Source organism: Drosophila virilis, chromosome 5, assembly GCF_030788295.1.
Source record: "Drosophila virilis strain 15010-1051.87 chromosome 5, Dvir_AGI_RSII-ME, whole genome shotgun sequence".
Lineage (NCBI taxonomy): Eukaryota > Metazoa > Arthropoda > Insecta > Diptera > Drosophilidae > Drosophila > Drosophila virilis.
In genome coordinates, this window is record NC_091547.1 from 21,062,156 (window position 1) to 21,083,853 (window position 21,698).

The 21,698-nt window shown below is 39.2% G+C and overlaps 1 protein-coding gene and 1 long non-coding RNA gene across 2 annotated transcripts in view; one reads left to right on the forward strand and one right to left on the reverse strand.

Moving 5' to 3' along the window:
- LOC116651246 (uncharacterized) overlaps positions 1 to 21,698 on the reverse strand; it is a 108,094-nt gene that overhangs the window by 876 nt on the left and 85,520 nt on the right. The window lies entirely within an intron of this gene.
- pyr (pyramus) lies at positions 1,783 to 21,335 on the forward strand. Its single transcript, XM_032437261.2, has 6 exons — positions 1,783 to 2,814; positions 13,806 to 13,854; positions 16,429 to 16,561; positions 18,499 to 18,614; positions 18,880 to 20,862; positions 21,234 to 21,335. Coding segments are annotated over exons 1-6 (2,385 nt in total). The 5' UTR covers positions 1,783 to 2,812.

A 21,698-nucleotide genomic window follows, 5' to 3' on the forward strand; every position in this document is an offset into this window, starting at 1 on the left:
AAAGGTTTTTTTTTGTTTTGTTTCTTGTCAGCGTCAAGAGTTTCGGACACTGTTGAGCTTCGGACGCGACAACCTCGCATAAATCTCAATTAGCGGGCGCCTAATCTATCTTTGAGTTACTTTGGCGCGAGCTGCCAAATAAGACGCACCCACAACTGATATGGGTTAATGCATTGCTCGCGGGAAGGAGAACTCGCAGGTGCGTGGAGTGGTAATTTTTTTTGATTTCAACATTGTGTAAAATAAGTTAGCCATAATTTACAGTCAGTCTCATAAGTTGCCGAACCCTAACTTAAATTTTAACTGTTACGCTTTTGATTTTAATGCAACACACATTTTAACATTTTTATGAAGATTTTTCAAATGTTTTTTAAAATGCCGCGCAGCTAAGCTATGCACTGCTTGCTTTGTTGGGTCGTGCACTGCTTGATACAACAGCTTGGCTTGAGCAGACACGCAACATGTTGGCAGCGCGCAACATTAACAGTCCTCTGTTAAAGGCAGTAACTGTCTTTTTGGTTTCAAATTCAAATTCAATGTGAAGCGTTTTTTTTATCAATTCTAAGATTGGAATATGCGCAATATTTTTATCAAACCTTTCAATATGGATGCTTCGAGCACATATCATGAATTAGCATTTCCTGGTCTTGTCTAATGTGAGTCAGCGGCATTTGACACAGTTTTGCGTAAACAAAATAGCTAAAAAAGAAGCAGAGAGGGAGCGAGAAGTGTTTTGTTTGATAAGCGCAGCTACCGAATTCCCTGAAACTACCTACTATCGAAAATATTTCATTCATGTCAAATGCTTTTGTTTTTTAATTCAACCGTTTTGCTTGCCCGCCTATCGAGGCGTCATTTCACGGACACAAACGTCGAAATATATATTCGGTATCTGACTGAAGTTAATTGGAAATTGAGACACGAGCAAAGTCCACAATCATTTTTTTTTCTTTCGTTTGTTTGTTTTGTTTTGGGTGCTTTACCTGTGCGATATTGAAAATTAAGTTGCCTGCTTAGACTATTTGACAGATTGCTCTGAGGCTGATAGTCGCTGACAGCTCGAAAAGCCGCACGAGCAGCGGCTTATCAGTGACTATTTGGACAAATTGCGCTGAACTTTGAAGGTTTTAAGGTGAGAAGAAGATGTCACGATGTATGAACAGTTAAATAGCTAGTTGAGTTTCTTGTAATCGTTGTCTAACTATGCTTGATTAGATTTCAATTTGGCTCCGTCTCTCGATAAGCTGCTTTCACACTACGCACATTGCTTAATGTAATCGACTTTTTATAGATTGTTGTGTTTTTTTGTTTTCTTTTTGGGTCGTTGGCAACAACCCAATTTGATTTAATCAACTGATCGATAAAAAGCCAGGCGCTGTCTAATCGATCAACGCTGCAAGCGCTGCTAACTGGACCTTGGTCAATATATTATGCATATTTTGGCCATAACTAGAACTAGTTAAAATGCATCGTTTATTTGTGGGTTTTTTCTCAATTGGCAGCACTACAAATTGGCATGTGTTTTACTTTTATTGTGATTCCATTAGTTTCACATTTTTATGATTCGTTTTAACTCTGCTCTGGGGCTCTGGATTTGCAATAGTTTCTGATGCTACAACACATTTAACAGCGGCTGTTATCAGCATGCCCTGCGACAACAACATCGAACCAGCTGCGACATGTGCGCTGCCATTTTGAGTTTAACATAACAGAATTGTGATTAGTTAACAGCGCTCGTTCGCCTTAACAGCATTCAGCGAGCGCACATTTGTATCTGTATCTGAGTTTGTGTGCACCTTTCGTCGGTTCGAGATCGTTGCCGCGAACAGAGCGGAGGAAAATTAAAAGTAAAAAAACGAAGAAAACAAGAAGAAGAAATCAAATCAAATATAACCGAAGCCAGAGTAACGGCAAACACAACAAATGCGTTAAATTGAAAATTGAATTGGAAACAAGAAAAGCAGACGAAAATAAACAAGTTAATAATTTTTTCGAAATGCCACAAAGAAAATGCAAGTAAAGTTCCATTCAACATCAAAATGAAAGTGAAAAGTGTGCATGAGAATATATCGCATTTACAAATTTCGTTCAATAACTGATTTTGTTTTAAAAATCGACTAGAATTATATACAAATATATTAATATATATACTAAACGCAACCAGTTCTTTTCAAATACAAATTATGCCCAAGTGCCAAAAGTAATAAAATTTAATAAATACAACAAATAAATAATACAACAATTTTTGTGCAAAATAAAAATCGAATAAAATTTTAAATTGTCGCCGCAATCGCCGACAAATAAAAGTGCAATACACACACCGACCGACATAAATATATAAATATATATATATATATATTTAATGCAACAACAAATACACGCATGATTTGATTAATTAATACACATATCAAAAGCCACAACAACAACAACAACAAATTATTATACATAACATAAAAAGTTAAGAAAATAAACAAAACAAAACAAAACAAAATACAAATTGTAACTCGGCTTTTGTTGCATTTTTTTCGCTGTGTAATTTTTTTTGTTAACGCGGCACAATTTGCATGCAAATTAATTAAACATATACACACATACACACACCCATACATACATATATATATATATATATATTAAATATTACATATATATACACATGTATAACTTTTGATTTCCGTTTGGATTTTTGATACGTCGCAACTTTTCGTCACCTCAACTCAAATGTACGTTTCCAGACGGCATCACGCACAAACCCATGTTGGATTATAATTTATACCCTTAAATTTGGGGGCTACAATGCGGCCAGAAATATACAATGTAAGTATACCGATTCGCCCCCACCCCTTTTTACAGCTAACCAAGCAACGCACTTCCAATAATTGCACAATACCAACAACGATTACGATCGCACTTAAACAGAATTAAGTCATATATTAGCTTCTAATTACGAACTGATAACTGGAACGTAGTGTATAAATGGTTCTGCCATGTACTTCAAAATATTTCCTCAAAACATTTGAATGTGCCTCACGAATAATTCCCTTGAAGAGCTTTATAAAAAAAAAAAAAAACTAAAACTATTTATGATATAGTTTAATAATTGTGCCATGATTTTGAGGAAATTAGGAATACGAAGAAATTCGTGTGCAATAAAAAACTGAACAAAAACTCAATCCTAGATAAAAGGTTTTTGAAGAAAATGTTTATATCATTTTTTTTTGGGAATTCTTTGTTGAGGAATGGAAATTTTAAATAATGTTGAATTTATTGCTGAAGGAGTTTAATGTATGTGTTTTAATAATATATATTAACAAAAAACAAAGCTCGAATCAACTTTTGTATAAGAAAAAAGATAAAATTAGGAATGGGGTAGATTCTTTCTGATTTGCAAATACTTGCGTTTAGATAACCAAGTATTAGCAATTACATATTTTTATAAAGACTTTATAAATAAAAACAATCTTACACCCTGCGACAGGCCACATTTAGAAGAGCACAGATAAAAAACACGCCATTCCCATAGCCAAAACCTTAAACTCAAAACACAAGAACACATTTCGCAAAACTCAATACAAAAGCATTTGGATATAAAAAAGCATCATGACCTGTGTGTGTGGAGTCCCTTTGGCTATATTTTATAAGTAAATAGTGTATTCCTTTCACACACGCACGCACACACATTTATCAGGCGGCAAGTAATTTCATTTAAAAAACAATTTTCAAACATACATAAAAAGCACAATTATATGTTTCAAACGAGAATTGTGAAAACGTGAACGAAACGAAACGAAACGTGGCAATAATTGCGATTCATAACTTGTTATGGCACCAACACATGCAAAATGCCAGGATAAATGCCAGCTCTCCCTCTCACACGCGCGCGTGTGTGTGTGTGTGTGTGTGTGTGTGTGCACAACCCCTTTTTTTAAAATAAAATGTAAAATAAAAAACTTTGCTGCAAAGGGTCGTCAGCTTCGTGTTTCGTGCTTGTGGCATGTCCTGATCTCAGGACATTTACCTGAGCCATAAATCAATTGCAGCGGCAGCAGCCGCCGCCGTCAGCCGCTGGCGACAAAAAACGCCACGAAAACGCGTCAATTAATCAGCTTTAAGACATGCACGACTTTGCAAGAATTTCATCATAAATGCCAATGCCACACGCTGCCCTCCGCCCATCACCTCCCCTCCAGCACAACCCAAAAGCACATGCAACAAAATTTCTTAAGTCAAACACTGCCACGCCCCATTATATATCTATGTGGGCGTGTATTATGATAGCATAAAAATAGATAATATTTGATTTAAGATTTCGACTTGCTTTTGTTTATATTTTTTATTAATTAAACGGAAAAGCACACAGATAAAAATGGGGCATACAAAAAACTGTTGTAAAACGCGAGACAGTTCCCGAAAATGTTTCAGTTTCTTGAGGTTTGTTTGATAAGCCTCGCTTTTTATAACACTTTAATCTAATGTGGATCAACGCTGAACTGCGGTGGCAAATTCTCGAAAGTGAAAGAGCTGCGAGAGTTGCAGAGAAACAAAAACTAAGAGTTTTATGGTTGTGCGATTGCCCAAATATTTGCTTGGGTTAAACAAAAGGTGTAATAAGATTTACGAAAGGCAATTTACTTTTATATATTATTATAAAGTTATTAATATTTATATCCTTATTTTATTGAAAACACAATAAATATGAATGTGGTTCAAATATATACAACTTACTCGAGTATCATTGATAATCTTTTTAAACAACTGCAAAAAGATTAAGAATTTGATAAGCTGTTAAGAAAATATATTTTTCTTTAATGAAGTCTAAACAATGCGTAATAAAAATCAGATCTTATTCATAAATAACTCCTCATATTCCGTTAAAAGAATAATTATATTTCAAGTAGTTCCAAGTTCAGTTACTTGAAAATACCTTCAACTAGTTCTACCTCAAGTCTCTTCAGATTTTGGCTGGTTCAGTCACATGGGATTCTTAACAGCTGGACTTCGGGGTTTATTGAAATTTATGATCCGATAGAACCGCATTTGCCAAATCACAAGCAGAAAGGCAACAGAAACAGCGTAAATTCTTTTATGACTTGGCACATATTTGTGCAGCTTTGATTAATGCAATCAATAAACACACACAAACACACGCACACAGCCTAGACTTTATCAAAAGTAATCTTAGTTATAGTAAATGTACTAGAGAGCTTTAGAATGGGTTGCTGCTGCCTAGTTTAGAGACCTGTGCCTAATGCTGGCTGCACTTCATGACTGGCCAGTTGGCCAAATAGTCAGCTTGTCAGTTAGTCAGTTAGTCAGTGTGTCAATTTGACAGTTGATGATGTGCCGATTAGCTAAAAGCTTTAAGGGTGCGGCATTTAGTGTTTGGGTTTTACGCATCAACAATCAAGTCGAGGGTTTGTTTAACAACAACTACAACTGAAACTGCAACTGCAACTGCAACAACAATTGCATGTGCATCGCATTACATCTCATAATGCCAATGACGAATGCTAATGCGATAATTATTTAAAGTGCAGGGGGCCTTTAAACATAAAAGGCTCGAGTAAACAGAGCCACAAAATAAAAAAAAATAAAAAAACAAACATTAAAATATGTCAACAAAATAAAACTAAACTGCTTAAAAATTATTGTTCCACAGAAAAGAAATAAATTAAATTGTTTCAAAACTCTGCTGCAGCTTTAAAAACTTTACAATTTATATTCGCATAGCGCTTCAAGAACGTAAATAATAGTAGAAAAATAAACAATCTTAAGAAACAAAAAAAAATATAGTTTCGTTAGTAAAATTAAAAACATTCAAAAATGTTCGCATAAATAGAAAATCCTACCAAATATTGAAGAAAATAAAACAAATATAAAAATAAATATATTTAAACTAAGAGAAAGAAAGAAAAATTGTTGAAGTTCATAGAAAATATGTCTTTGACTGAAAAAAGAAACTCGAAATTCGATAAAAAATATTAAATTATTTTCAGATTTAATATGAAAATTGTTTCAACAAATGCCAATCTGAAGTCCAAGCATAAACAGCTCTTATTAAGCTTAGCATCTCTTAAACTAAACGCTCCCTAGTTGGTTAGTTGAACGTAAACTAAACATTTAATCAAAAAGAAACGTAGCTTGTAGTTAACGTAGCGTAATCGTAACTCTAATAATTTATAGACTACTTTGAGCTGCAGCTCAAATGAGATGTCTAGCACAGGAACTCTCCAGCTTCGGTTCAATTACCCGCTGAGCGACTGCTGTATACCCTGCTTTTTAGTGCGCCGTTTGCCACAATTTCAGTTAAATTGTTAAACGTGTCGTGCATCAATCATTTGACGGGTTCAAACGTACTTTTAACGCCCCGGGCAAATGCCAAGCAACTACCTGTCGCCAACTTTCCACGATCCGGCGATCCACTTAAATATACAAAAAAAACACATACAACTCACATGAATGTATGGAGGGCGGCTTTAATAAGCAAAAAAACCGACAAAAAAATTGTTGGCGGCGCTGCTTGAAAATATAATAAATGGGGAAAAAATGGAAAAAAAACAACCAAAAACAATAAAAAAAGAAGCAAAAAATGTCACTTCAAGTTTTATAATTAGGTTACGCGCGGGTGGCAGAAAGCTGCAAAATTTGAGAGCGGCTTTTGGCGAGGGGGCGGGGGCTTGTTTGAGGCATGATTTGCGAGAGAAAACCTGATGGTTTGTCGCCATAGCTTATACATGTATATATATATATATAGATATATACTCTGATATATGTTGCAGCGATAGGAGTAAAAAAGGCGCGTGTTATAGCTAGTCGTCAGTGGGCAGCGGCGTGGGCGCAAAGGGTGCGGGGACGAGGACGGGGACGGTGGCTAGGGCGAGGGCGGGTGCAAGTAGTGGTGAGTGGGCGAGCAGTTAGCAGGGCTTCAGTTGAGGCCGTGACGCAGTCCGAGAGCGAGCCAAAAAGTCACGTTTCATGATGATCGCTGATGCTTCATATATGGAGCATATAGCATATATATGTATGTATACATATGCATATGCATGACGCGAGCTGCAGGCTGTGAGTCAGTTGGGCGGCTCTTGGCTCAGCATTTTATAAATAAACGCTTGGGCCATTGCGCGCGCGTTTTAAAACGCGCCCAAAGCGCGCAAATGACTTGGCACTTGTTGTTCGTCTCAAATGTTTATAAATGCGCCATTAATTTAACAATTATTAATGTCGCTTAAATGTTGACAAACATTTCACACACACATAGCCCAACAGCTGCTCACTTGGAATGAGATCTTTACAGTTGGGCTTGTTACCAAAAACTACGAACAGAATTTTAAATTTTGCTTAAGCTGGACGCAACCTAGTTTAGGCTGTTACAAAATGGTTCTCCATTCAGCAAAAAGTCATAAAAGATGCACAAGACAAATGGGAAAACAAAAGGAAAACTGTTTTCTGCGTCTTTGCGAAAACCCCAAGAACTACAACTAGAAAATGGGTTTGTAGTATAAATAGGGGGGTGGTTGGGTGAGTTCTGCGGGTCTAGTTGGGCGCTGTTTTTTATCTTATCGACAACACGTTCAAAATATACGCCATATACTATACTCACTTACTACAAGCTCGCGTACATCTATACCAACAATAAGTATAAATAAAATAATAATAACAAAAGCGCCAAAAAACGCTCGAGCGAAAAAATGTATTATTATTAACATTTTATTTTGTGTAAGAAATAAAGTCACGGCCCTCAAGTGTTTGTTGTTTATTTTGGCGACTGGCAACTGAAACTTTAGACACACACACACACACACACACACATAAATAAATATATATATGTATATAGCGCTAGGTATGTCTATATGTCGGTTACGCTATGGAAAACTTATTGCCTGACTGGGTCTTACAATTTACTACGTTTTGTTTTCTTTGCTTTTTATTTTTTGTTTTTCACTAACCAAGCTGTGGGTGGTCGCTTTCTTTGATGCGGCTGCTTATAAAACAATTGAAAATATTTAAGCTGTGCGAGTGAGACAGACAGGCGGACAGACAGCGAGTGCCAGAGCGAGAGCTGGGCAGAGACAGAGACAGAGACAGAGACAGAGACAGAGGCAGAGGCAGCGGCATTTGCTGTGGCAGATAAATCATGCCAAAGTCGAATACGTGGTTGTAAAATTTTTCAATTTATGCAAATATTTGCATTACAAATTACCAAGTCGAGGGCTACAAAAGCAAGCCCCCCCTCTCCCCACATACAGCCCCACCCCCCTCGAGAGCTGCATAGGGCCAAGCGTTGATCAGCGTTGCACCTGACCTACAATGTGCAGCGTGTTGTTGTTGTCATCTTGTTGTCTCTTCTCTTGTGTAAAACAACAAACACACCCACTTAATACACACACACACACACATACACACACACACACACATGTGCACACACACTGATCAGCAGATCAAGCCCAGACGTCGTCGCATTGCAAAATCAACGCTTACAAAATTAGTGTTCAAATTTTCGGGTGAAAATTAGAAAGTTACCAAGCTGCAGGCAGCTAGCGGCTATTCTTTGGTGCATGCACTTAAACCAAACAAAAAACACTTTGATTAATCTTTAGTTTAATTGTCTCAGGGCCTAATCCGCATTTTAACGTAAATTTAAATTTGAATTTAATTATTGTGTACAATAGAAAAAGGCAATTGTGGGCATGACAACAGTTAGTCTGTTTGGCAGCACATAAGTTTCTGCTGGGTTAACTGGGTGTTCGATATTCAATCGACAGCTCAACGCACTCGCTATGTGTTTACCTTGGACTTGTCTTCGTCGGCGTCTTAGTTATGCTACCCCCCACCCGCCCCCATCAAGCCTTTTGACTCTGTCTGGCCAATATTGACACTTTGGGAAAGTTGCCGCTTGCCTAGCACAACAAAATGTATTTGGTTTTGGACGCTGCCACTTAAGTAGCCTCTGGCTGTTTGGGCTTATCAGCCCAGTTGCAGACCCCGCACCCCATTCTGTACAAAACAAAAAAAAAAAAAAAAAACACAAAAAGGAAAATGTGCGACAGTAAAAGCGGCTTATCAGCCCAGCAGCTGTCCCACACCCCGTAGCCATACGAAAATCGCATTAGATACAAGCCCTACACAAGCCCTCTACATCTCCCCCTTCCCGGTCTCGCTTGCAGAGCAATTGTCGCCGTGTTATTTTCACGCCTATTTGAGAATTATGCAGCAACAGAGCGAGCTACATTCCAGCAGGGGCACCGCTAATGAGCTCAGATTTGTGTACCGGCACGACACCAGCTTAGACCCATCTTCCATCTTCCATCTCCCAACTCGAATCTTCAGCTTCAGTCAGCATCTGACAGCCTGGATATAAACAGAGCTCGCGTGCATTTCAAATTATTTGCGCGACTTGCGTATGTAGATACATACATAGATACAGATACATAGATATTTACGCGCAGATACTCGCAGCCTATCGCCGGAGTACACTGAACTTCTGACTCGACTCTTATTTTTGCTGTTGCTGCGTTTGTTCCATAGCTAACTCGAAATGCTGTTTCATATTTGGGGCGTTGCTTGGCTGCTGCCACAAGTTCAAGTATCATGGGTTTTAAACAATGTACACATTTCCATAATCGGGCAAACTCTGAGCACTGAATCTAAGTTAAATCTGAGTGTGTTTTACGGAGCATGCAAAAAGTATGCTAAGTTTTAAAGGGCTACTCAGTGGGCAGATGGGGAAAAGAAAGTTGTTATTTTTGAATTCATTTTAGAATTAATTGAATTTTGTACTATCTCTGTGTACGAAAATATGCAAAGTTGTAAACTCAAGTTTTCAGATGAGTTTATTCATTTTTATTTGTTTTGTTTTTTTATTTGTATTTTTTGTAGCACTATTTGTCATAATTTCCTCGCTTTACTTGTTTTTAATAGTCTTGTCAGACTCATAAAATTGATATAAATATTTTTATACACCGCACACGCCTTGTCCCAGCACAAAGAACAAAACAAATCCACAAACTGGCAACTGTCAAAGTCAGTAAGCCCCGAGAAATGTTTCCCCGTTTTGGAACTTCATTAAAGCGCACGCCCCTAGCAAGAGTTGCAATTGCAGCCGGCACAGGGGCAGGGTCTGGGGGTTGGCTGAGGACAACAAAAAAATTAAAAAACAAGCAAAAAAAAAGCGCAAGGTGGATGATGCAAGAGTATTAAATAACGTAAAGTTACGTAGCAACCCCTAAAACAAAAGTAAACGAAAATTGCATTAAGTGCAGAGTGCAGCATGGCAAATGTATGTGGAGAGGAGGGTGAGAGGGGGCTTGGCTGCAGCAGAGTGTATCAGTGCATTAGGGTGACCATAGTCGTCATCGTTATACGCACAATTGACAGCAGGAAATTTCACACTTGGCCGCAAAACACGTGGCAGGGGGTAGCCGTTGCCGCTGCCGCCTGTAATTGTTATTAAGCGATTACATGATTGATGAGACAGCTGAACACACAGAGAAAGAGAGCGAGAGAAAGAGAAAGAGAGAGAGTAAGAGAGAGAGTGCGACACACGTGCCGGCAATCAGGCAGGCACTCGAAAGCAGTTAAAGGAATTCGCTTAGTCCTTGCCAAAATTTTGCTTATCAGCCGCTTTCGCCACACTTATCGCGAATCTTGACCCGCCACTTAGTTGTCCCAAGCTCAGGCACGCTAATCTAATCACCCGCGCATTCCTCGCATGCCTAAGTAGCCGCCAAGCACTGGGCTTTGAGTGGCTCGTCGATTATCGTGCGGACTCAACAAGTTCGCATTCAGTCGGAAAACGTGTGACACGTGTTTGGCCAAAAAGCAAATCACACTGAAAAGTAAACAGCATAAAACCCGTTTGCCAAAAAGAAAAAAAAAAAACGAAAATGCTTAGAGTATTTAAATCTGATTTGCATTGAGTGGCCAGAGTTGACAAGTTGCGTTTAGCCTTTTAATCTAGCAAGTCGATCAAACTTTGTATTTTTTGTGTGGCTTTTGATTGGCAGCTTGTTATTTTGTGCTGTCGTTTTGATTTGCATTCCTTATAAATGCGAGCTAATTACGTCTAGCAGAGAGCGTATCTGCGATTAGATTGCCTGTGACGTAGACAGCTCAAGTATAGTATGTCCGCAAGGCTGAAAGACACCAAAAACAAAATTACCCAAATTCAGTGCGTGGCCACATAAACTGATTCCAATTTTGTATCGACTTTCGAATGCGCTGTATCTGTATTGGTAAGCTTTCAAGCGCCGCTTCCTGTCCATGCACGGCTGCAAAGCTCTGGCGTGTGCGTGTGACACGTACGTGTAAAAGCTCAGCTCAAGTCGTAACTCCCAGCTGCTCTAGTCGTCAAATGTGCTGTGTTTATCTAGTCGGGTGGTCCTGGCAAACGTTCAGGCACGTCTCTGGCTCAAAACGAAATTCCACAATTGCAGTGAAAACTTATAAAATAGCTGAAATATGTGTGTTCCTCCCAAAAAAAAAAAAAAAGAGTACACCAGGAAAATACAAACAGAACTAAAAACTGTTCAATATGCAGAGCGCATGGTTGTCGTCTATTGCGTCAGACACAATCAGACGCAAGAGGAGTCGCAGACGCTAGCCAAAGGCTCTGAAGACGAAACGTACGAAAAAAAAACTTTACTCAAGTTCATTTGGGCGTCTGCCCCCGGCCCGTTTAGCCGGCTCTGTGCTTCTGTCTGCATACCAAAAAGGTAATTATGAGCCGCATTGTAAAGGGAAACAAAAGTAAGGCACAGACATGCCATAGAAAGAGCCAATATCAAATTACATACATGAGAAATGTGGCATAGAGACAGTCAACAATGAAGATGAATAGAATACGCGTAGAACACAACAACAACAAAAACAACAGCAAGAAAATTGTGGTTTAGCTACGGGTCACATGCCGGCATTAACTGAGCTTTTGTGTATTAGAAACTGGCCTCTGGGTTTCCATTTCGGTTTCAATTCGCCAAGAATTGCGGCGCTAGGGTTGATAAGGTAAACTGTGAGCTAAATATGAGATGGAACAGCTTGATGTCTGTATAAATAGAAATTGAGCTAAGATAACAATTAGAGCTTACAACTAAAATGTTTTATAGGTCTTAAATCTTTGGGAAGAGCTTTACGCCGCATAGCGTGAAATTAAAATGAGCCCAACGTAAGTTTGAATTATTCTAGACTACCAAAAGCTTCAACCTCTCTTAACCGGCTAGACAGTTTAATTAAAAAGCTCAACTAAGCTTTAAGACATTATGAACTCGAGGGAGTAAGGACTGAAGACGATTCCTAAAGCTTAATTCAAAAAACTAGTGAGCTTTAATATGCGTTTGGCTGTAGTGAAAGCTCATGCTTTAAGCTTTAAGAAATATTTGAAACTGATAGCCAAAGCGGCTCAGCTTGTTGCTTTTCTTAATCAAATAAAAAACATTAAAAGTTTTACTGGACTTTTCGTTCTTTGAAGTTTGAGTTGCCTATGTTGAAATTATGCCGAATGCAAGCTAAACATAATTCAAGCTAACAAAAAATACAAGAAAAAAACGACGCACAAGCAGAGCTTCATTTAATTGCTTGGCTAAGCGAAACGAGACTCGGAACCAGATCAGCCGCCCCATCAATGAATTGCGAAAACATTTGAAATTCTCTGGCGATTCGTGGCCATTTGTTTGGTTTTATTTTGAATTGAACTTTTTTATTGTCTGCTGTGAAATTGAAAAATGATGATAAAAATCGCACAAGAGTCACGCGTAAAAAGCCAAAAGGCATTTGATTCAACTTCTGCTCGATTCATTTGCCATATATATACACTATGGTATATATAGTATATATATGTGTTTTTTATTTGGGGACTGCCTACTGTGAGCGCAAAAACGCTTCGGAAATTGGGCCCAGTAATTTGCACATGGCACTGGCCTCTGCTGGCCGGGACTTGGCTTGGGCTGTGGCTCACTCAGGTTTTTCGATGGTCCCTTCTTGTATTGATTTCTTGTGCACTTTCGAGTCGCCTTTGTTGCCATTGTGGCTTGTGCACGATTTTCACTTTTCAAAAGCGGCAGCAAATGTAAAAAAGAACATGAATAAGAACAAGCCCAAGAAACTGAGAACAAGAGACCTTCGTCCAAAGAAACTACCCTTCTTTGGCTCGGGGCAGCTCTCTAAGCTGAAATCAATGACCTTTTGCCTATGCCGCTGCCTCAGTTGCTGCCTCAGTCGCTGCCGCTGCCAAAAGGGATTAGTCAGCGTCGCCTGAAACAAAATATATATGCACTAAAAATATAAGTACGGTATACATCTATATATAGTATATATATGTAAGTGATCCAATCGATTGGCACGACAAAAACAGAAAATAGCAAGAGGCAGAGCAAAAAACGTTTTCTTGACTTTTTCCATAACCATTGACATTGAGCCAAAGCAATGCTTATACTCATGAATACCACTCATGAATACTACACAACTGAATACTACTCAAAGGTAGCAGTTCATCTTTTTGGCTTTCAATAATATTGACGCTTTTGTTTAAAGAGCTCACGATCAGGCAATGAAATGAAATGACTTAATTGTTGTTTTCAGCTTCCCAATCCCAGCCCCGAGACGGAAGTTGTACTCAAAACAAAAAAATAATAAAAAAAAAAAAATAAATACAAAAACAAATCAATAAAATAAATAATAATCATTAATAATCTGTATGAGTTATGCTAATTTTTTTGTACTTTTTTTTTTTGCGTATAACACTTTATTTATAGTAGATATCGTAAGTCTCTCACCCTCTCCAAATGATATTCATCTTGTGTTTTCCTATATTGCAGGTTACTACAGTTCATGCTGCTCAATGTCAGGATTATTTTTATACTGATGGTAAGTAGAAGCTAATCTCACAAATATAACAATATAACAGCTGATGTACAGCTATTCCACATGAATGAAATCTACTGTCACATACTTATAATGGTTGCTTACGTACGTTAGATATGGTATAACAAAAGTTAGCCAAAGAGTTTGTTATACAGTTATACTACAGGAATAAAATCAATTACCATATAAGTATAACAGCTATATAACGTGCGTAACGTATAATATAACAAAAGCTGGCTAAAGAGTTATATGACATAAAAATGTATGTCTATTTAACACTTAAATTACATTCACTAATTACTTTATTAAGAAAATTAACTTCAATCAGGTTTAACAGGGTAACCGAAAGTCGTTCCTTTGTTTCAATTCGATTTATCATTGTGCTTGCACTTTAATTAAATGCCAAGTACCCGAAGATGACTTGGCATATCACAGATTCCACTTGATAATGGGCGTGTTCATATTATTTTATTAAAGATCAGATTGCATAGATTGATTTACGATACGTTGGGGTGTAAATAACTTTTGCATTTCTAATGGCCCTCACTTTTATGAATAGGTATATAAAATTTGAAGAAAAACAATAACAAGCGAGAGCCGCTTAACAGTCTATCAACAGTATGTTAACAAACTGTTATATTTCTGCTGAGATCTATTGTCAATTTATATTTTCATCAAATTTGTTGTGACAATTTTCGTTATTGTTGTCTTCTTTTTCAGCACTCAAAATAATAATTATCATAAAAAAACCCATATTTATATATCAATATGTGTAGTATTTCTTTCCGTTTGATTATTATAACAAGATCGAGTGTGTAATCACAAGTGAAGTGTGCGGAGAGTGTGTTAGTGGCATTAGAGGCATGGAAGCAGCGGGGGGCTGGGGGCATGTGGGGTGTTCGATATCTGAGTGCGTTGTGTGTACATTGGAGTGGCTACGTCTGCGGATCTGCTTGGGCCACTAGCTCAGGGTCTGGTGCGGGCTCTGTTGCATAGCCACTTGAGTCTAGCAACATAGTAATAAAAATAAAAAAATAATAATTATTATTATTATTACACACACTCGCACACACACACACACACACACGCGCGTTAAAGCGTCATTGAACTGTGAAAAAGGTCGCACGTCATTTAAGCAGCCCATCAAAAAGCTGAAACTGAAAACCAAAAACTCAAAAACCGAAAACGAACAACTTTTTATGAGTAGTACAAACAGAAGGTGCCCCCCCCTTTGCCCTACTGCGAGGGGTGCAGTGTGTGGCGAGTGGGGTGTTAAGAGAAACAAACTGACACTGTTTGATTTTGTGTCAACTTGAAGAATGATGAAATGTCTGACAATCAGCTGTAAGAAATAAAAGTTCAAAAATTTCATCAAGTCTCACCAAGTGGCAAGTGACATTTGCCAGTGTAGCAAGGGGCTCGGAAGGTTAGCGTGATAGCCAGGGGCGACTTCAGTCTTAGGTCAATTTGTTTTGGCTTGTGCATTTGCACAGTTTTATCTATCGGTTACCCTATCATTTATGCGCTTAGGCCAGCGACTTATAGATACACATATTTTTAGATATACGACCAAAATAACTGCCAGTACTTGCAACTGTGGCTGTAGTGCCGTGTGGCAAGCCCTTTAATTCCCCCCACCCATAGCTATATAGATATCAAATTATCAATTTTATATACACATATGTTTTGCTGAACGCCTTGTTTTGCTGACTGCGCATATTTTGGGTTCTATATCAATTTGCGATATCAACAATTTTTGCAGCACTCCCCCACACAGCAAAGGTATTTATGCAAAATTGGCTAACAAAAACAAAAAAACGTGCCACTGATAGACAGACACGGCCCAGACACGTGGTGCTTAACAGAGTTGGCAACAGCAGCTAAAGATTTGGCTACTCGCTTTACGGGCGAATAGAGTACATCGTGATTTGATTGATGCTTTGGTTTTGTTGTTTTGTACAAATGATTGCACGATAAGCTCTTTAATTTCCTCAGTAGGCTTATCTACAGAAGTTGGCCATTTGTAAGCTGTTGACAACACAAAGTTTACAAAATTATGTGGAAAATCGTAATATTAAAGTAAATGAAAAAGAATGTGATAGGCCTGTTAATATTTGGCTAAGTGCTTTATCAATATGCTCAATTAGTAACCAATTTGTGCGGCTGCGGCTGCGACCGACCCACAGCAGAGTTGCGGCTACAAAGTGCCGGATTAGTCGACGTTGCATGATTTAAAAAGCAATTTGCCGTGAGCTGCCTTAATACAGCCGCTTTAATGGGCAGGGTTGAGCAGCGGTGTGGGGCGATTCACATGGATGCTCAACTTTGACCATAAAAAGCAAAACCTGGCGGCATTTTGTGTCACATGTGTGCACAGTGGCCCAGGGCCAGGCTCAGGTCTCTCAGGTCTCATAATAAAATGCTGAGCGTATTAATGGAAATTTATGGGCAGGATTAGGCCAGCCGGCTGACCGCAGCTTGTACGGTTTGGGCTTATGTTGTTGTAGAGTATAAATTCAATTTGCAATATTTTGTATACTCTTTACTCAACTCCTTCAATTCTACTTCATTTTTCAGGTAATGCTTGCTCTTGTATCAACAACATGTGCAAAGAAAACGGAATACATCTTAACACTCAAGACCCACAACAATCGGGCGCTGCATATCAATGCGCACGGCCGGGTAACAGCCGAGGATATATCACTGGCACGTAAGTACAGCTATACCTGATATCTTTCATTCACTCTCTCTCTCTCTCTCTCTCTCTCTCTCTCTCTCTCTGATATATATATCTGAAATATATATCTATGATTTATGGTTTGTTTCGGCGCTGTTGTTGTCCATCAATTTTCATTGTTCGAAAGCGCGCGCGCGCCCGCCTCGAGAGCTGGTCAAATGGCATTTAAATTGAATTGGCATTTATTTTGAACTCTGGTGCTGTCTGTGCATATTGTGGGCTTAATTAAATTATTGGTAATTTAATATTTGATTGATGTTGATGTGCTCCGCCATGGGCGCCACGTTTGCGGTTTCATATTAGCCTTCTTCTTTCAATTTATTTGAATTCATGCGATTCTCTGCACACACATACACACCTCCCCCCTCTCACCACTCCACGTGCGGCGCTTGTAATTTGCCGCCCGATCGGCACTCAGTGGGTGAAGTTCAGGAGCACCGCAACGTATCCAGAAATGGGTTGATCTCTACGCGATAGCGACAGCAGTCACAAGCAATAAGCGTGAGAAGCTAACGGGAAACAAAGCCCACTCAATAGATTTAACAAATTGAAAAAAAAAATATATAGAGACTCTTATTATGAATATACAGATACCAATTCAGATACAGATACAGATACAGATACAGATACAGATACAGATACAGATACAGATACAGATACAGATATAGATACATATATACAGATACAGATACAGATACAGATACAGATACAGATACAGATACAGATACAGATACAGATACAGATACAGATACATTTACAGATACAGATACAGATACAGATACAGATACAGCAGATACAGATTAACATTAACAATATACTTAGGAAACACAGACAGATGTATTCTAATAGAATATTATTTATAGAGCAGCTTAAGATATATCGTAGGCAAGTTTAATGTATCGATAGCGCATTCCTATCGCTCACAGCTAATACCAAATATTTTTGGACATTGCGTCACTGATACGGCTAAGGTCACACTGGCCGGCGGCAGGCGCCGAATCAGCGAACCACTTGACCAGTGCAAAGTTCAGAGCGCATAAATCAAGCCAACGAATTGTCCACACGTGAAATTCGATAGAGCAGAAAGATAGAGCTGGGGCGGGGGTGGGGGATGGGCTGAGCTGGGGGTGTGGGCGGAGGCGCCAGTTTCTTTATAAATTTAACGAAACACTTTGTCAGTTTGGTATTTTATCTTATCTCATGGTGGTTGTTGTTGTTTTTCGGTATTGTTGTTGCTTCAGTATTTGGTTCGTTCGAAGGGAATACTTGGGCTTAAGCTCCGCAAGACTTGCCAGACTTAGCTGATTTGATCGATTTGTTTCGATGCGAGGCGTTGCCATACCGAAGGTCTTCTGCATGCAGCGAGCACGTGAAGAGCGCACGCAAGATGCTTGGAGCTTGGAGCTTGGAGGTTTTCAGGGTTAAGCAACTGCCCAAAGAAATGGTGTCCAAGTGAAGAGGTTCAACGACTGTTGTTAGGCTCCATGCATGATTGGCGCAGCTTGATAAGAAGTCAGTCAGTCGGCCGGTAATTGACTGGTTGCTGATTATAGAAGCGAGAGCCTAGCTAACTGAACCCTACCCGGTCTCAATTAGGTTTAGACGAAGAGCCGCTATAAAATCTACGCGCACTTAATTTCATTAAATGTTTGATTCTTGTTTCGTATCGTTAACTTTGCCGCTGCCCCCTGTCTGCTAATCAAACCTTTCATAACTTTATCGAAAACCTTTCAATTAATTGGGTTATCTGGACGCTGAAGTGTGTGGCACCCCTCGTCCCACACTTGCATGCCATATACATATACCCGCAGCTCAACTAGCATTAAATATTTACTTAACTAACAGAAAAACTTTTGTTTGCTTATAATTAATTAAAATTGATTTGTTTCTTCCGATAATGCCCATTGCAGAATCCTTCACAATGGACAGTGTTGGCGATGTACTCAGCGAGGATTTCAAAATCACCATCTATGCCAAGGATGTGGACTACTATTTGTGCTTTGCCCAAGGCAAACTTGTTGGAAAGGTAAGAAATGTGTTTTTGTTTATATCTATTTCTATTTCGTTATTTAATAAATTAAGATTTTATCCATATCTTATATGTTATTGGTAAACGAACAGAATTTCTGATAACATAGAAAAACAAGAACTGCAACTCAATCTATAAAAGAAATTTAATCTTTATAAACTTTTATAATTTAGTCGAAACGTTTCGAAATTCTCTTCTATCATTTGCCTAAGCTTTAACTTTAACTTCTGCTTTCTCTCTCCCTTTACTTGGTTTCCTTTAGAGAAACGTCACAAACGACTGCCACTTCAGAGAGTCAATGGATCATGGCTATTATCAGTATACAAATGCCTACAATCCGGTGCTGCGAGTAGGAATCAAGCGAAACTTTCGCCCGATTGGGCCAAGGGATATGAATAAGTTGCATCGACATACCTGTTTCCTATTCTATCGCGAGAAGGCCGAACATTTCCACAGCAATTTGGCCAATTGGAAAAGCAAGGCGACAACAACAAAGGGAACGACAACAACTAGTAGCACGACAACAACAACTACAACTACAACTACAACGACAACAACAACAACAACGTTGAGCCCAGTGGCAGGGACAAAACGCGCACGTGGCAAGCCGCAGCGTCGCCCGCAGCCAACAGCAGCAACAACAACAACAACAAAAACAAGTATTAATAGCGATAGTTCTTCTAACAACAACAACAATAGCAACAACAGCAACAAAAACAAAAACAAAAACAACAACAACAACAATAGCCTTAAGTCCCACAAGCAAGCCAACAACAATGCGTTGGAAGATGCGCTGCGCGAACAGCAGATCATCAAGCGCAATCAGCAACATCAGCGACGCGTGCAGCATCGCCGCCGGCAGCGGCAACAGCATCGAAAGCAACATGCCAAGGCCGCCGGCGCCATGCTGAAGCCGCAGCCCAAGAATCTGGTCGGGCGTCATCATCACAACAATGCAACGCTGCTGGAGCGTCGTCGACGCCGGCGCCTGCAGCGACGCCGCCAGCAACTGGAAGATCAGCAGCAACAGCAACAGCAGCAACGGGAGCAACATTCCGCCGAGCAGCAGCTGCCAACAGCATCGTCCTCCTCATCGTCCTCCTACACAGCGACAGCGGCGTCGACGGCGCTGACAGCAACCGCTTCGCTGGCGCCCTCGGCCCTCAATTTGTTTGCCATGCTGGCGGCGAGTCAACGCAAGCGCGGACGCCGAAAACGTGAGGCAGCGGCAGCAGCGGCAACGGCGGCAACGAGCGGTGCTGCTGGCATGGATATGCAGCTGGTGGAGACGCCGTCGCAGCAGCAGCAGCAACTGCAACAACTGCAGCAGCAGCAGCAGCAGCAGGAGCAGAAGCAGCAGTCACAGGGTGCGCAGCAGCAACAAAATGAATACTCAAAAGCCTATGTTAATAGTAACTTAAACTTAATGCTAAAACATAAACTAAATGTAGAACTTAATTTAAATAGTAATAGCCCTAATGTTAATAATGCAATACCTGCCTTGCCAAAAAACTACAACTACTTGTACAGTAACGAGCATTATAATATGAATACTAAAAGTAGCACGACTGATTCTAGTAGTTTAGACACTAGCACTAAGTTCGATAGTCCAAATAGCCATAGCAATAGCCATAGCCGTAGCCATAGCCATAGCCATAGCCATAGCCAGGGGGGCAACCTGAGAAGGGGCGTTGTTCAATTCAATTTCAATGAGAACATTGACAATAATCTTAAGCAATTGATAAACGATCGAATTGATAGCAGCAGCAGCAGCAGCAGCAGCGACAGCGAAGACAGCGCAGCTGTAGCAACTGTTGCCGCTGCGACTGCAACAGCAACTGTTGTTGTTGTTGCGCCCAATCGCAATCATATTGTTGAGCATAATATAAGCGACGATAGCCATAGCAACAACAACAACAACAACAACAACAGTAACAATAGCAACAGCAATGACAGCCAGAAAGCAGACAGCAACTACTTCGGACTAGAATTGCAACAACAGCAGCAGCAGCAGGAACAGCAGATACAACAACAACCTAATATTAATAACTATAATGCAAATATTAATGTTGTTTACAATAATCGCAACGATAATAATGCGGCGCTGCAGCCCAATCATAACCATAATAGTAATTATAATGAGCAACTTGCGAATGACGATGAAACGATACGAATTCAAAATAAATATGAAACACATGTAGTACAATACAAACCTGACGTATTCATTTCAAAGCGGTTGCTTTGTGTGGGGGTTGGGATTGGCATTGGACCCGAGCGAGTGCATTTCCTTAATGCAGCAAAGCAGATTGGATTGACCAGGCACATTCTGTGCTGGTCATATTTACTATACTATATTTTTTTAGGATATGCTGGTCCTTGAATTGTGCCAACTTTTTAGTATCTACCAAGACGATTGGAATGGCCTAAACATGCCTTGTCGTGTGACACAGCACATACCAGAATACATACCTAAGGATGCAGCTCGAGTATTATTTTTTAGGACATTTTTCTAAGCACCTAGTTGGAGTTTTGTTGCTTTATTCTAATCATGCCGTGTCGACTAAATGAGGCTGGAATTTCGTATATTGTTTTTAAAGCATTTTTCTTACAACCTAGACTTTTTTTCTTAATCCTAATAATGGCTTGACGCCAAAAATAAGCGTCAGGATACTCAAGGATACGGACAATATAAAAAGGATTCGCCAGGATTCCCAATGATACGGCCAAAATATTTTAATCTTTATTTATTCATTTTCATACGGTTTCCTCGTTAGAAGTCCTTGAATGTCGCCTTGAATGTATGATTTTAAATTTTTTGCTTAGTAGCTAGTTCATTTGCCCCTTATCTTGCCTTGTCGTTCATATTGTATATTTTCTTAAATACATTTTTCTTAGCAGCTAGAACGACTTTCATTCAATTATATATTTGTTTGGCTACTAGGAAATATATATAAATATTCATTAACTTTAATTTAGAACTTTTGGACCATGTCATGCATATTGCGATTTGAATAGCAATCTTTGTCGGCGAAAAACAACAGCTTGGACCTTTTTATAAAAAATTTAAACTCAGTTGACACT

Bases quoted from the DNA above. Each gene is read 5' to 3' on its own strand.
- pyr (XM_032437261.2), top strand. The intron at 16,562-18,498 runs GTAAGTACAGCT...TGCCCATTGCAG, and splicing joins CGAGGATATATCACTGGCAC to AATCCTTCACAATGGACAGT. The intron at 20,863-21,233 runs GTGGGGGTTGGG...CTTACAACCTAG, and splicing joins TTTCAAAGCGGTTGCTTTGT to ACTTTTTTTCTTAATCCTAA.